This window comes from Myotis daubentonii, chromosome 13 (genome assembly GCF_963259705.1).
Source record: "Myotis daubentonii chromosome 13, mMyoDau2.1, whole genome shotgun sequence".
In the NCBI taxonomy this organism is placed as follows: Eukaryota; Metazoa; Chordata; class Mammalia; order Chiroptera; family Vespertilionidae; genus Myotis; species Myotis daubentonii.
In genome coordinates, this window is record NC_081852.1 from 45,492,635 (window position 1) to 45,508,178 (window position 15,544).

The 15,544-nt window shown below is 47.0% G+C and overlaps 3 protein-coding genes across 13 annotated transcripts in view; 2 read left to right on the forward strand and 1 right to left on the reverse strand.

The window, feature by feature from the left end:
• Positions 1–8,917, forward strand: part of WNT8B (Wnt family member 8B) — a 46,723-nt gene extending 37,806 nt beyond the window's left edge. The window contains exons 2-5 of the mRNA XM_059661979.1: positions 5,990–6,128; positions 6,914–7,039; positions 7,833–7,975; positions 8,190–8,917. Of these exons, the coding sequence (XP_059517962.1) occupies positions 5,990–6,128; positions 6,914–7,039; positions 7,833–7,975; positions 8,190–8,735 (954 nt within the window). The 3' untranslated portion in view covers positions 8,736–8,917. The remainder of the gene's footprint in view (positions 1–5,989; positions 6,129–6,913; positions 7,040–7,832; positions 7,976–8,189) is intronic.
• The window catches only part of LOC132214241 (histone lysine acetyltransferase CREBBP-like), a 390,706-nt gene that overhangs the window by 371,754 nt on the left and 3,408 nt on the right, over positions 1–15,544 (forward strand). The gene's annotated exons all lie outside the window — the stretch shown is intronic.
• The window catches only part of SEC31B (SEC31 homolog B, COPII coat complex component), a 33,615-nt gene continuing 30,857 nt past the window's right edge, over positions 12,787–15,544 (reverse strand). For 10 of the 11 annotated variants that reach the window (XM_059661097.1, XM_059661095.1, XM_059661096.1 and 7 more), the window contains 4 exons: positions 15,320–15,466; positions 14,702–14,812; positions 14,159–14,230; positions 12,787–13,924 (listed from right to left, as the gene is read on the reverse strand). In XM_059661097.1, the coding sequence (XP_059517080.1) occupies positions 13,745–13,924; positions 14,159–14,230; positions 14,702–14,812; positions 15,320–15,466 (510 nt within the window). In that variant the 3' untranslated portion in view covers positions 12,787–13,744. The remainder of the gene's footprint in view (positions 13,925–14,158; positions 14,231–14,701; positions 14,813–15,319; positions 15,467–15,544) is intronic. The other variant, XM_059661100.1, reaches the window with a different exon arrangement.

Sequence of the window (15,544 nt, forward strand, 5' to 3'; positions counted from 1 at the left end):
AATTGTTGGGTTTCTCTGGTAACTCATGCTATTAAGCAGCATAGCATGCACTTATTGGCCATTTGTTTACCTTCTTTGAAGAAAGGTCTCTTAAGATCCTTTGACCATTTTTTACTTGGGCTATCAATGCTCTTTGTATATTCTGAATGTAAGTGTCTAATCAGATATATGACTTACAAATATTTCCATTCAGTGAGCTGTCTTTTTACTTCCCTTTTTGGTGACTTTGGAAGCACAAAACTTTTTAATTTTGATGAAATCCAGTTTATCAATGTTTTCTTTGGTCACTTGTGTTTTTAGTATTAGATTCACAAACAAACAAACAAAACATTGCTTGACCTCAGATCACGAAAACTTAATATCTATATTTTCTTATAAGAGTCTTATAGTTTTAGTGCCTACATTTAGGTCTATGATCTATTTTGAGTTAATTCTTGTCTATGGTGTGAGATATGGGACCGACTTCATTCTTTTGCATGTGGATATCCAGTTGGTTGTTCCAGCACCATTGGTTGAAAATACTAAGACTAGGCAAGATTTAAGAGAACAGTGTGAGCAAAGGTTTAGAGGCATGAATGCATGGTATTGGGAATAGCAACTGGTTCAGTTTGACTAGACCAGTGGTCGGCAAACTCATTAGTCAACAGAGCCAAATATCAACAGCACAACGATTGAAATTTCTTTTGAGAGCCAAATTTTTTAAATTAAACTATATAGGTAGGTACATTGTTATTAACTTAATTAGGGTACTCCTAAGCTGGCCTTTGCTAAAAAACGTCCTCAATCTGATTGAAGTACGTTCGCTGAGGTCGACCCCTTCCAACTCTCCCATCCACACTCGTCTTGTATACTTGTTTCGTCTATCTCCTTTCGTTCATCCTCTCTATATGTCCAAACCATCTCAACATACCTTTCTCAATCCTCGACACTACATCTTCTTTCACTCCGTTTCCTAAAATTAACTTAATAAACTTTACTTAAAGTTTTAAGTCAACTTCGCACTGTACATGTGCACCCGCATGTGGTATTTTGTGGAAGAGCCACACTCAAGGGGCCAAAGAGCCGCATGTGGCTCGTGAGCCGCAGTTTGCCGACCACTGGACTAGACGATTGGACAAGTAGGGATATTTCATGGGAAATTAAGCTGAAAACACATGTATGGTCAGATTATGGAGAGCCTTGAGTGCAAGAGTTGAAAAACTAAGGAAGATATTTGAGCAGGATATCAGAATCAGGCTTTAAGAAGATTGATCTAGCTGCAGACTGACTATACACTGGATTGGAATGGGGTAAAAATTATAACTAGAGAGGTCAATTAGTAGGGCTTCTACAATGGTCTAAGTTGGAGGCCACAAATAAGATATGACAGTGAGAATTCCTGAGAAAGTGAGAGAGAGAAAAGGGAGCTGGTAAGTGAAAAGTATAATGGAGGTAAAACATGCAAGTCTTACTGATTAGATAGTGAAAATGGATTGAGAGAGATGTGGGGAAATAGTGGCTCTATTAACAAAACATAGTCAAGTCAGGAGAAGTGTCAAGTTCAACAGGGAATATTAGTTGGCTTTTATTTATTTATATTTTTTAAAATATATTTTTAAATTGATTTCAGAGAAGAAGGGAGAGGAAGAGAGAGATAGAAACATCAATGAGCCAGAACCGGTTTGGCTCAGTGGATAGAGCATCGGCCTGTGGTTCGGTTCCGGTCAAGGGCATGTGCCTTGGTTGCGGGCACATCCCCAGTGGGGGGCATGCAGGAGGCGGCGATGGGTGTTTCTATCTCATCGATGTTTCTTTCTGTCCCTCTCCCTTCCTCTCTGTAGAAAATCAATAAAACATATTTTTTTTTTTAAAAAAGAAAGAAACATCAATGATGAGAGAGAATCATTGATCGGCTGCTTCCTGCACACCGACACTGGGGATCAAGCCCACAATCTGATCATATGCCCTGACCAGGAATCGAACCGTGCCCTCCTGGTTCATAAATCGATGCTCAACCACTGAGCCACACCAGCTGGGCATAAGTTGGCATTTGGACATAATGTCTTCTTAATTTGAAACATTCCCAGTGGAGAAGTCTAGCATTCATTTGGTAATGCAGCTCTGGATCTCAAGATGAAAGAGCTGGCGGTAACGATTTGGGAGACATTGCATAATCACGGTAGTTAAGACCACAGGCATGAATAAGGGGTTTTCTCCTATTCCCCTATCTCTGTAGATAGTTGCCCTTCTGTGTTTCAGGTGGACAGCATAATGATTTGATGTGTGTGTATATTGTGAACTGATCATTACAATGCGTCTAGTTAACATCTATCACGACGAGTCGTTTCTTAATACTGGCTATTTTGGTTATGAGCAAGTCAGCCACAATGGTTCAAATATGTCTGCCAATAACTCAGGGTTTCCAACACAAGTCAGTTTATGGGAATGCTGTCCAACTAAGGCTGGCAGTCGTGTCTCATGGCAGTTGCTCAATTAAATCTGATTAATCAATTGAACTAGACCAGCACGTCATACAAAACTTTACATATTGCGGCGCCCTTGAGGAAGGAAGAATCCTCCAGTATTCTGCGCAACACTCCCTGCGATTCCAGCCTCATGTCCTCTCACAGGGAGTCTCTTCACCCACGCTCATGGCAGAGCTTTCTCCTCTGTCTGCCACTTGGTATTTGTTTTGTTGCTTTGCTGTCTTTCCTGACGCTGTCCGTCCTGGGGGATGGGAACTAGCCTCTGTCTTGCCTGGTAATGTCCAAGCGTCTTTGGCAGTTATCTAACAGAAAAAACACCCTCCGGAGCCAGAGCAAGCAGAGGGCCTGGCTGACTCCTCTGACACCGCTCTTTCAGGATCAGAAATTTATCTGCAAACCCATAATGGCTTTAGCAGTTATGAATTCATTTAAATTGTTTTGAATTTATTTTTGTTCTTTGCTGGTACTACCACTCCCAAGATAGTAGTACTTTTTAGTCAACTTAATTTCGCCTGCCTAGCTTTGAAGTTTTAGGAGGGTTTTTTGCTTGTTTGTTTGTTTGCTCATTTATCTCTCTTTAACTTAACAAAAGTGAGAATTGAAAATGACTGACAAAACATGGAGTTACAATGTGAACATAAGAGCAGTGACAGACAATAAATTGTTAATAAAAATAAGTGCAGAGGTAAGAGAGAGAGAATGACCTAACTTGACACAGGGAGAACAGCAGTCATAGGAGCTCTCCATCAAATCAGGATCTTTCACCTTCATGTTTAAACACATTTACTCCTGTATTTTTCACATACCCTTTTCCCCTTACCAAGCTCTAAAGTTTTGTTGACTATGTAGTTTTTTATGATTTTCTAAAAACCTGTTACATTTCTTTCCAAATCTTTTTCATCTTCTCTCACATGGCAGCCTCCCAGTTTATGATACTGTTTTTCAAAATCCACCCACATTTTAGGTGTCATTTGTGTTTGGTGTGAAGGGAGTCGGCTAAGCTCTTTTCACTTCTGATGACGGCCAGCATCTTATTGGCCTTTACAATAGCAGGGTACACCAACTTCATGGAACAATACATAATGATTCCCATGTTACCTTCTTCCATTATAATGGGAAAAGAGCAATAATGGGTAATATATTTAGGTTAATTTTCAAATGCCTATCCTGAAGTCCATTTGCCAGGTTATATACTAGTATGTATGCATTGAATTTTTAATTTTTATATAATTATAGACTGGCAGAAGATTGCAAAGAAATGTGCAGGGAAGTCCTACACAAGCCTCTGCCAATGGTAACATCTTACAACTATCCTATAATATTTATAAAGTTCTATAGTACAATATTTATAAAGTTTATTCAGACCACCAATTTACATACACTCAGTGTGTATGTATAGCTCAATGCAATGTTGCCACATGTATAGCTTTGCATAATCACATCGCAATCAAGACACTTAATTCTACCATCACAAAACTCTCTGGTGTTATTGTAGCCACATGCATCCCTCCTCTTTAACCCCTGGGAACCACTAATCTATTCTCCAGCTCTATAATTATGTATTTCACAATTATTACATAAGTGAAATCATGCAGTATGTGTCCTGTTGAGATTGGCTTTGATCACTCAGTATAATTGCCTTGAGATTCATTCAAGTTGTTGCATGTATCAGATGTTTATTCCTTTTCATTCCTGAGTAGTATTCCATTGTATGGATGTACCACCATGATTTTAATATTTTCATTGATTTTCTTTTAGAGAGAGGAAGGGAGAGAGAAAAAGGGAAAAACATTAATGTGATAAGCAAAATATCGATCAGCTGCCTCCTGCATGTCCCCTGCTATGGATGGAGCCCACAACCTGGGCATGTGCCCTGACTGGGGAATCGAACCAGCAACCTTTTGGTGCATGGGATGATGCTCAACCAACTGAGCCACACCAGCCAGGCCTTGTATCACAGTTATTATAACCACTCACTCTTTGAAAAACATTTAAACACTTTCAAATTTTGGGTTATTATGAATAAAGTGCTATGAGCATCTAAGTATAAGATCCTGGATAAAAATAAGTCCTCATTTCTCAAGGATAAATGCCCAAGAGTGGAACTGCTAAGTCGTATGACAAATCTATTAGTTTTGAAAGGAACAGCCTAGCTATTTTCTAGAGTCATATTATTTATTTTTGGACTTTAATTACAATTCAATCCCTAGAAAGATATTCTACTATTTGCATCTTTCTGATTAGAGAACTGAACTACCCTCCTCAGAATCCAGGTAGTCCTGGATTCAAATCCTGATTCAATAATTTATTAGCTGGGTGATCTTAAATACTTTTTTGAGTCCCAGATTCCCTATTTGTAAAATAGGGATAATAATGCCTGCAATAGTAAGGATTTAACAAAATCAACATGTAAAATACTGAGAGTAGAGCATCTATTACACAGTAATGAGTAAATGCTAGCTCTATTCTCACCCATGGCAAAATAATGACCAAACGTTACTCCCAACACTTTTGGTATTTGAAAAGGAGCATAATACATATTCTTTTTTATTAAATAAGTGGTCTTTAGTAGACTCCTTATGCATAATTTTTCCTTGGCAAACCATTTCCCCTTTCTTCCCATCAATTATATTTTCTAAAGTAATCCTTACAACTCTTGGCAGCAGAAATGAGTTGGTGCATCTCCATTACGCTCTGTGGTTTTGTTCTCTTCTAGGTCAGTGAACAATTTTCTGATGACTGGTCCAAAGGTAAGAAAAATATTCCTTTGATTTGTTTAGATTTCACTAATCTTAGCTTCTTAACTGAACACTATACATGCTAATTTCTTTTCATTATATCCACACTTTTTATTGTGCTGTACCTATTACAGACAAAAACTGTGGCACAGAGGGATTAGTGACACAACCCACACCACACAGCAGATTAGTGTCAGAGCCAAGGCAAGAGCTCACGAGTATTGATTCTAAGTTTACAGCAGAATTTCTAAAGCTAGACAAGTTGACAGCCTTTCACAGCATCAGGCTGCAGTCACACAACCTTCTCAGGCAGGGGAGGGATGCAGTCTTTACAATGCTGCTATTGTATTGCATTATCTCTAAGGACATTTCCAGTTCCAAAATATTATTTTCTAAGATGGTAATGGGATGAGAACAGTGAAAATTCATGAATTATGTAATTTGGGAATCACTTTGGAGAGGCAGAATAGTATAGTGAGTAAAGTCAGGTCTAGTGTCTGATAAACTGAATTTTATTCCTGCTTCTATAATTTGCTAGCTGTGGGATCTTGGGCAAATTGCTTTACTTCACCTCTCTGAGCCTCCGATTCCTAATCTATAAAATGGTCCCTATTTGACAAGGTTATTTGTGATGTTAAATGAGACAACACATTTAAAGTGCTTACTCTGTCATTATTTTGGAGGGATGGGAAAGTGGGCAGGAAGAGAGGGGCTTGGCCACTTTGGGGCAAGTGTCTCCAAGTCCAGCTTTTGTAAGTCTGAATTTTGACCCCTGTGTCCCCAAAGGCTTACCTGATCTACTCCAGCAGCGTGGCAGCTGGTGCCCAGAGCGGGATTGAAGAATGCAAATACCAGTTCGCCTGGGACCGCTGGAACTGCCCTGAGAGAGCCCTGCAGCTGTCCAGCCATGGCGGCCTGCGCAGTGGTAAGGAAAGCCTCGGCCACAGCTCCCTGGACCCCCTGGCCACAGGTTAGAGCCCCACTCCCCAGGGAAGGCCCCTGCCTCCTTATACCCTAACTCCTCACCTGGTCTTTACTCTCAGGTGATCTCCCTCTCTGGGATCTTCTCTGTTCCATCTCTAGCTCCTTTTTCCTACCTAAGAGCTTTTCTCTTTCTTCCCCCAAACCCTCACTGTTCAACAAATGGACCTCATCAATTGGCTAATGGCTTCCTCACTATATAAATAACATCAGGAGGAAGGTAGGGTCATAATCCCTCATTCCTCTCAGCCCCTTCCTTCAGCAGGCTCAGCAGCCAGGTACAAGGCAAGTGGGGACAGACCTGGAGACCAGATTTCCCTGGAGAAGAGAGAGTGGCCATGCCAGTAAATAAGGGCTGGCAGTCAGAGGTTCTTTCAGAACTGGTGGCGCATGCCTCTTAGACTTCAGTGTTCCAGGAGGAAGTGGGATGGGTTCTTGATAGCCTGACCTTCAGATTCATCTCTTCCTCGGGCTCTTTCCCACCAAAATCCTTTATCTAGCCACCTAATCACAAAGGGTATGACTTGAAAAGATGGGAGGGGAGAAAGGAGGGGCTGAGACCAGGGCTGGAGTGGACCCTGGAGAGAGTAAGGAACATTATAAAGGTGGGGAAATAGGGTAGAGCTGGGATCGGAGGACAATGATTATATTAAAGGGAGGTGGCATGGCTGGTGTTTCTTTGGGTTGCGACTCCTCCCTCTAACTCACCCAATTTCTGGTTCCTGCCAGCTAACCGGGAGACAGCCTTCGTACATGCCATCAGTTCTGCCGGCGTCATGTACACTCTGACTCGGAACTGCAGCCTTGGGGATTTTGACAACTGTGGCTGTGATGACTCCCGCAACGGGCAGCTGGGTGAGTAGTGACATTGGGGGTGGGTAGGGCAGGCTGGTAGAGTTCACTTAAAGAATGAAAAGCTTGATGGGTAGCTGGGTGGGGTGCAGAGGAATTGTATTCTTCTAAATCTGAGGAAAATCAGGGTGAACCAGTTTAAGCCCAAACCCTAATGTGCCAAACCAGGTTAAATGCTGCACGGGCTCTCCTTCACCTACTGAGTAGTTTCCTTAATTTAACACAATAATGATAAAGGAAGAACATTCCCCATGGAGTCAATCAGTCACTCTGTCACTCTCTCAAACACAGTGGGGACATCCTTCCATATTGTCTGTCTCTGTCTCCTTTCCACTCTTCCTCCACTGTCCCAATCCTCCCTGCCCTGCAGCTCAACTTCCAGCTTAGTTGTTCCATATTATTTCAGTTGCTCCTCTCTCTCTCTCTCTCTCTCTCTCTCTCTCTCTCTCTCTCTCTCTCTCTCTCTCTCTCTCAGTGCTCGCGCGTTCCTCACCTCCCTTCCAGCCATTTTGTCCTTCCTGGAAGTCAGTCGCTGGCGGGCACATGCACACTCTGCCCAAAGGCCAGAAACTGTATGAAGATGGGCCCGCAGGCACCTTGCAGAGAATCCACTCGGCAACTACTTACGTCATGGAGTCCTGAGCAGATGATAGGCTACACGTGAGCGCTCAAAAGTGGCAAAAACAAATCTAGGCTGAAACTAATCTGGAGACAAGGCACTCACCCAACCTTAATCTCAGATTCCCAATTAGAAACAGCTGCTCAACGACCTTCCCTCTCCCCTGCTCTTTTCCAGGGGGTCAAGGCTGGCTGTGGGGAGGCTGCAGTGACAACGTGGGCTTCGGAGAGGCAATATCCAAGCAGTTCGTTGATGCCCTGGAGACCGGACAGGATGCCCGGGCAGCCATGAACTTGCACAACAATGAGGCCGGCCGCAAGGTGAGTCTTGCAGCCCCTGGGGTTGGCAGCTGGCTCCATCCATTACCACGCCTACGTGAGGACAACTCCTCACTTCATTTAAGTTTGGGAAAACGAGGTACTGAGGCGTAGGAGGTACTAGACGCCTAGCAACGTCCTCGCCCCCCCCCCCCCCGCGAGAGGCAGAGACTCCCCACGCGCTAAATCCCTGGCCCGCTCACTCCTCTCCCCCCAGGCGGTGAAGGGCACCATGAAACGCACGTGTAAGTGCCACGGCGTGTCTGGCAGCTGCACCACGCAGACCTGCTGGCTGCAGCTGCCGGAGTTCCGCGAGGTGGGCGCGCACCTGAAGGAGAAGTACCACGCAGCTCTCAAGGTGGACCTGCTGCAAGGTGCTGGCAACAGCGCGGCAGGACGCGGCGCCATCGCCGACACCTTTCGCTCCATCTCCACGCGGGAGCTGGTACACTTGGAGGACTCCCCAGACTACTGCCTGGAGAACAAAACGCTAGGCCTGCTGGGCACGGAGGGCCGAGAGTGCCTGCGGCGCGGGCGGTCCCTAGGCCGCTGGGAGCGCCGCAGCTGCCGCCGGCTCTGCGGGGACTGCGGGCTGGCGGTGGAGGAGCGCCGCGCCGAGACCGTGTCCAGCTGCAACTGCAAGTTCCACTGGTGCTGCGCGGTCCGCTGCGAGCAGTGCCGCCGGCGCGTCACCAAGTACTTCTGCAGCCGCGCGGAGCGGCCGCGGGGGGGCGCTGCGCACAAACCCGCGAGAAAACCCTAAGGGTCTCCTCTCCCGCTCCTTTCCCCATTTGTCCTCGGCTTCTTTTAGAGACCCCAGTAATAGAGGAACCTAGAGATGCGGATCCCGCACTCGCAAGCCCAGGGATCCCGAGAGAGACGCTGCAATCTCCGGGGATGTCACTTTCCAACCTGTTTTCCCATTTCCGGGGCGCTCTCTGGGAGCTGTCTTACTCTGAGAACTTTCTGAGGTTTGAGCTATTGATCTTCTTTGGACGAGGATGAGAATAGATGGTCCTCCTCCCCGTCCTAGTTGCCCTAACGCTGGACCTAGCCTATGGAGCCGTAGGAACAGGAAGACCCCCGCTCAAATATACAGGGCTCACAGGGGGCTGGGGGTGGGGGGAGCCTTGGCTTCTCTCTTGTCCTTTTTTGCGCCCCGCCCCCTTTTCTGCCAGGTCTCTATCCAGCTACATCTTCCTTCTGCAGAGCCACTGCCCAGGAATCTCTAATGCTTTCCCCTCCCCTTCTCCCTTACCCTCTTTCCCTAAAGAGAAACTGTGAGAAAACTGACCCAGGAAAAGCATGTGTTGGGGGACCGGTTCTTGGGGCAAGGGTTGAAGATGGGGAAAGTGGGTACCATAGAGTGCTGCCTGCTGAAAACCCAGGGTGCTACTCATCCTGTGACTCCGTGTCTAATGGACTTTACCGGCGGGACAATGACTTCCTGACAATCACCAAGGTGCTCTAGACACATACCCACAAGGTCTAGGAACTATGTAAGGTCAGATGGCCAGTCATTTCCTACCCTTTAAGTTACCCTCCCTGCCCCTAACCCATTGCCCCCTAGCAACCATCTCTACCTCTTCTCCTTCCCCACAGGATCCGAGTTCCTCTGAGCCAAGACTGAGCTCCATAAAGCCAGTTTCCCATTGGGTTGTGCACCTCTAAAGGCAGGTATAAGAAAGGAGGAGCTGGGACCCTTCCTTTTCACTAACCTGGTTCTCAAACAGGCAGGATTCAGGGCCTTGGATACTTTCCTTTAATAAGTAAACTTTCTGCCATGAAACTAGAACTAATAGGAAGTTCAGTACCTTGGATTTTTGATTTATTGCAGTCGCTGGGATATGTGCCCTTTTTTTCCAGGGATTGAACTTATTCTTGGGGACATAGAGGAAGGCGGGTGGAAGATACAACCTCTAGGCCAGTGATGGCAAACCTATGACACGCGTGTCAGAGGTGACACGCGAACTCATTTTTTTTGGTTGATTTTTCTTTGTTAAATGGCATTTAAATATATAAAATAAATATCAAAAATATAAATCTTTGTTTTACTATGGTTGCAAATACCAAAAAATTTCTATATGTGACACGGCACCAGAGTTAAGTTAGGGTTTTTCAAAATGCTGACACGCCGAGCTCAAAAGGTTCACCATCACTGCTCTAGGCCCTCCCCTTGGTCCCACCTGGCCAGAATACCTTCCTCTGTAGAGCCTCACTTCCCTGATGGCCTAAATAGTTATTCTGGCTTGAGGCGAATCTGCCAAGGATTAGTCAATCAGCCACATAAATCTTTCACTAACACGTCCACTCAGTAGTGAGAGCATGCTGCTGTGGTGCTCGAGCCTCCTGGTTCTTGTCCCAGAAGCAGTACAGCAGGGACTTGCTTAGGAAAGAGGTCTATGGGAAGGGAAGAGCCAATCCCCGACTGTCACTCTGCAGCCCCAGGAGCTTCCCAGCCAACTCTCTTCCTTTAGGCCGGGCGTGGGTCTGCTCTTTGGGAGCAGAACTGGTCAGATGCTAGACAACCTCATCCCGCTTCTCCCAGAGCAGGAGAAAGCACAGAGATGGTGTGGCCCCAAGTAGGTAATAGGGGCCAAGGCTCTAGGGGCCAACCTGTGAGTGTAAGGGCTCCCATATTCCAAACTGAGACAGTGGCCAGGTCAGACCCCAAGGCCCTGGCCTCATTCCTATACCTCTTCTGGTCCTAACACTTATGAGAAGAGCGGTTCTCCTTCCTTCCTTATAGGGGACACACTTCCCTTCAGGGTTCCCTAGTGCTGTATTCCCAGCTCCACCAGCAAAACGCCTTTGCTTCTTCCCTCAGCTTTGATCTGGGTCTCTTGAGTCTCCCAACTTGCCCTTCTTCCTTCATCAAGCAGCAGCATATACCAACCTGGCTGTCCCACGTGGCGGAGTATTTGATAGTGTACAGTAAGAAACCTGGCAAGGCAACTACAAAATCTAAAAAAGCACGATGTTGTAAAGGAAAGCTGCATTCTCCAGGGGAGTCTCTCAGCATAAAAGCAAGAGAACTTTTGTCCTTCATATTAGATAACTTCAGGTCAATACCCAAAACATGTCACACTGCCAGGAAGTTCTTTCACAGGTTGTTTGTATTCCCAAATGGATATATTTGATACCAGATACATTCAAGTTCTATAAAGAAAACATTGCCGAGTTACCTTACATTTGTATTGCTTCTCTCCCCGCCCCCCCGCTACACACACACTTTCTGCATTATCCATTCATTCATCAACAGACACCAGAGTGGAAACAGAGTGGTAAACACTACATTGCTCTCCCTGCATTCATGGAGTTTAGATTCTCTCTCAGACTCAATCACCAGGGCTGTGTTCCCCTTACAAACGTGGACAACTCCAGAATGGCTGCTTGGGAAAACACCTTCCAGTCAGCTAGGCAAACCTTCTGTTTTATAGATTTAAACTGATGCTGAGAACGCTGTCTGGCTTGTTCCGTCAGCTGGTACGTTACCATGGGGTGGGTAGTGAGACCCAGGCCCTTCTCTCTTGTGTGCTCTTTGGGACAGAAACAGAGGGAGGTCCTGAGAAGTGACAAGGACTCCGGCGGTGGGGGGTGGAGGTGGTGTAAAACACTGTCTCCTTCCTGCCCCTGGCCCGAAAGCCTACACACAGGCAGGGCTTTCTTTTCTTGAAAAGAATCTGAGCCTCAATTGGCCTTAGCAGCAGGTTAGGGCAGAGACAGAGACAGGGTCAGGCTCAGCGCTGGTGGTGCTGGTGGTGGTAGGAGGGGAGGGCAGGACAGGGCACTCGCCTATTGTGGGTCTGGATTGGATGCTTCCACTCATTCATTTCCTTTTAATTAACCCGCATTCCTGGAGGAGAAATATTTATGTTGGCTCCCATAGAGGCAGTCCACAGACTGGAAAGAAGGGGGAAGAAAGCCTGCCTTAGCAAAACAATACCTCTAAAGAGCTCAAGAAGAGAAAATAAGAGAACAAAATGCCATTAAAATAGCTTTCTACCCCCACGGGAGTCAATGAAAACTTCATTTCACATGCTAATCCCCCACTCCGCCCCCTTCTCTTCTCACAACACCTCTTCCGAAAGTGTTTGGGAAAAGTCCTCGCAGTCAGTACACAGCTCCCTGCAGCTCAGACTTCTCCTTGTGTTAGTTCAGGGCCCCAAGTGGGGCTCTCGCTCCAACAGTGGCTCCCTCCCCCTCCCTCTTTAATTTAAACAAAAACCTCGGAGTTCATCAACCTCCCACTGAAATTCACAGCTGCTGAACAAACTAATCCCCTCTCCCGGCCTTTCTTCCCTTCAATGGGCTCTTGGCTTCAAAGACACTTTGGGAAAGAACTTTGCTGGGGCTCACACTGCTTCATCAATAGAAGTTAGTGCAAGTATTATCTGAAGAGCAAGTGGCTTTACAAACAAATACTGCCTAACAATCCCTTCCTCCCAAACACACACATCCAGCCCGCAGACATGATGGGATCTACAACAGGATTAGAGATAGTCCCCCCTGGCTTCACACCCAGTCCCTTTGTGCAGCTGAGCTCAGCCCTGAAGTGGTGTGGGGAAAACCCTGGAGCTGATGGTCAGGCACGGATGGAGATACACACATGCACACATGTGCACGCACACACACAGCAGAGTGGCCACAAATGCTGCAAGGAGAGTATTTCAGTGACACCTCCTTTCTTCAACTCTCTTGATTCCCCAGCTGACCCAAAGCCTCTCCCCTGCTTTATTGAGGTGCAGGAACAGAGGACTAGGAAGAGAGGTAAGAGCAAAATAGGACCCAGGAGACAATTATTGGGAGATGACTGAGGAAACCAAATCAAAGCAGCTTTATTGCACCTTAAGTACATCAGTGGTTCAAATGCAGCATCCAACCATGGACGTGCAGCCAGAGAAGGCAGCCCTGAGACATGTGGAGGCTGAGGGAGAGAGGGCCTCCCACCCTCGAGGAGCAGTGCTAAAAAGAGAGGCTTTTGTTAATATGGCTCCTATTCCAGAGCTGGGCTCATACAGAATGAATGGTCTAGCCCTCCTTGGACCAGGGCTCAGACAGGTCAAGTGAGGGGCGATTTCCCATAGGCGGTGGTCCCTCTGCTTCTATCTCAAGGCCAAGATAGCTCCCAGCAAAAGGCAGTGCACCCCTTCCACCTATCCTTACCCACCCCGAATAATGCTGGCAGATGAGATATTCCTTTAGAAAAGGGCCAACATTCCTTCTCTTGGTTCTGCTCAGTACCCATCCCTCATGTCTATGACTTGTTCAGAGGATGAACAGTCAACTCTACTCCAGCCACTGGGGCTCAGAGAAATACGGACCTGGGAATATGAAGTCAGAGGCCAGGAGAAGGTAAGATTAGGCTCATAACCCACAGAAGGAGAAAAACAGAAGACCCAAAAGATGGGTACAGCAGAGGCAGACTTGGATCCTGCTCATCCTCTTAGAAGCCACTTGAACAGAACATCCCTGGGGAGAAGATACCCTGCCCCACGTCCTGCCTCAGAGAACAGTATTAGGGGAAGTACAGAATTGGCCCTATGCTCTGCCTCAGAGGCTGAGCAAGCCTTGGACAGATCGAGGGCCAGGCACACAGAAAAGAAAGCAGGCACTCTGCCAGTTTGGAGCCAAGCCTACAGCATCATATACCCAGCAACAAGAATGAGGGCTGGGAAATACAAACAGAATCTATTCTGAAATTCCCTTTTCCGCAGGGAGAACAGTTAAGTAACAGCAGCAGTGACCTCCTGGTAAGAGGGGCTGCCTGGCTTAGACGTGCAGCTTATGAGCAATGGTGAGGACAGCCTTCAGGGTGGGCATGAAGCTGGAGACCTCGCTGAAGCGGCTGCAGCCCACCACTTGGGCATGCACTGCAAGGCCCTGCTCAAAGCTTCCTGTGTCCACACATCGGGCAACCTCGTGGAGCCCAGCCAGGACTTGAGGCGAGAGCTGTGGAGGGATTGGCCCTTCGGTTAGTAAGCCCACACCAGCCCCTACCCTGGCGGCATGGAAAGGATAAGAGAGGACTGAATTCTGGAGCACAGTCCAGGCAACGTGGATGTATTTTGTGGGAACCCAGGTCAGTGAGACCTACGGGGAGAGGACAGAGGACACTTGAGCTCCCTTTGGCCATGGGTGATGGTGGAAGGGCAGGAGGCAGAGGAGCACACTCAGTGTACTTACTGTCCCCTCACAGAGCTTCTCATATAAACATTCTAGGCGTTGGGCTGCCTCATCCAGCTTCCGTTTTGTCTTCTACAGGGAGGAAAATGGATTCTGATTCTAGCCCCTAAACCTCACACTACACAGGACTCTAAAGAATCACAGTAGATTAGAGCCAGAATGGCTAAAGGCTACTTCTTTCATTTTGAAGGAGGAAATGGAAACCCAAAGCGGGTAAGTGACTTGCTCAAGCTGACACAGCCAGTGAATGCATGGCAAGTTTCCTTACTCCTGGTTTCACTCTCGTTTGAGCACTTCCTGCTGCCTTTCCAAGAGTTTAGTCCCGATGCTACTGGGTCCTGCTGCCAAGGAGCTGGACTTCAGACCAGACAAGTGTCTGCCCTCCACCCCCACCCCAATCCCCTGCGTGGAGATCAAATAAGCATACGATGTCAAGGGACAGTGAGAAACGAGCTGATCACACAAAGAACTGCTCTAGAGCTCAGGGCTCCCGGAACCAGCTAAGGGTATGAGGAGGGCATTGTGGGGAAGGTTCAGACTTACTAAGTCAGTGGCAGACTGGGAGCAACGTTGTAGAAGTGCCTCAAAGCTGGTTTTCAAGGACTGATGCTCTGGGGGCAGCTCCTTCCTGAACACCTTCTCTGGTGGCCGTGGCTGAGGAAGAAGCGGAGAGGGGACAGATGGGCAAGCTGTCTTTCTCGTAGCTTCCCTAAGGACTAGTCCTCAGTGACTCGGCACCACACTGTTCTCACTGGAGCATAGCAGAGTTGGGTAGGGGCACCCTCTACAGTAAGGACATTTGGTGCCTGTCCCTCCCCATCCCCCAGCTCATAGTCTGACTCTACCTTTAGGAATGAGGCCCATCTACCAAGCCCCTGCTTTCCTTTTCCTTTTTTAAAAAAGATTTTTAAAATTAATTTTTAGAGAGAGAGAGGGCAGGAGAGGTAAAGAAACATCAATGTGATAGTGGAACATGGATCAGCTGCCTCCTGCATGCTCCCTACTGGGGATTGAGCCCACAACCTGGGCATGTGCACTGATCAGGAATCGAGCTGGCAACCTTTTGGTGCATGGGATGATGCCCAACCAACTGAGCCGCACTGGCCAGGGCACTCTCTGCTTTTCTGAGGGCTGGAAGAAGGGAGGGGAACACATCGTCACCTGCAGGCCGAGTTCTCCTGGTGCTCCAGGGGGAGCATGACCCACACCAGGGACAGGGGGCTGTGAGGAAAGGACCCCTCGTGGCTCAGAGGTGAGGCTCATAACTGGAGCAGTAATTGGTGCTGTGGACATAAATGTCTCTGGCAACTGAAGAGAGAGAAAGAGAGGCACCTGAGTCTAAGCTGAGAGACTTCCTAGGCCTTAATGTAGGAGAGTGGTAGAAAT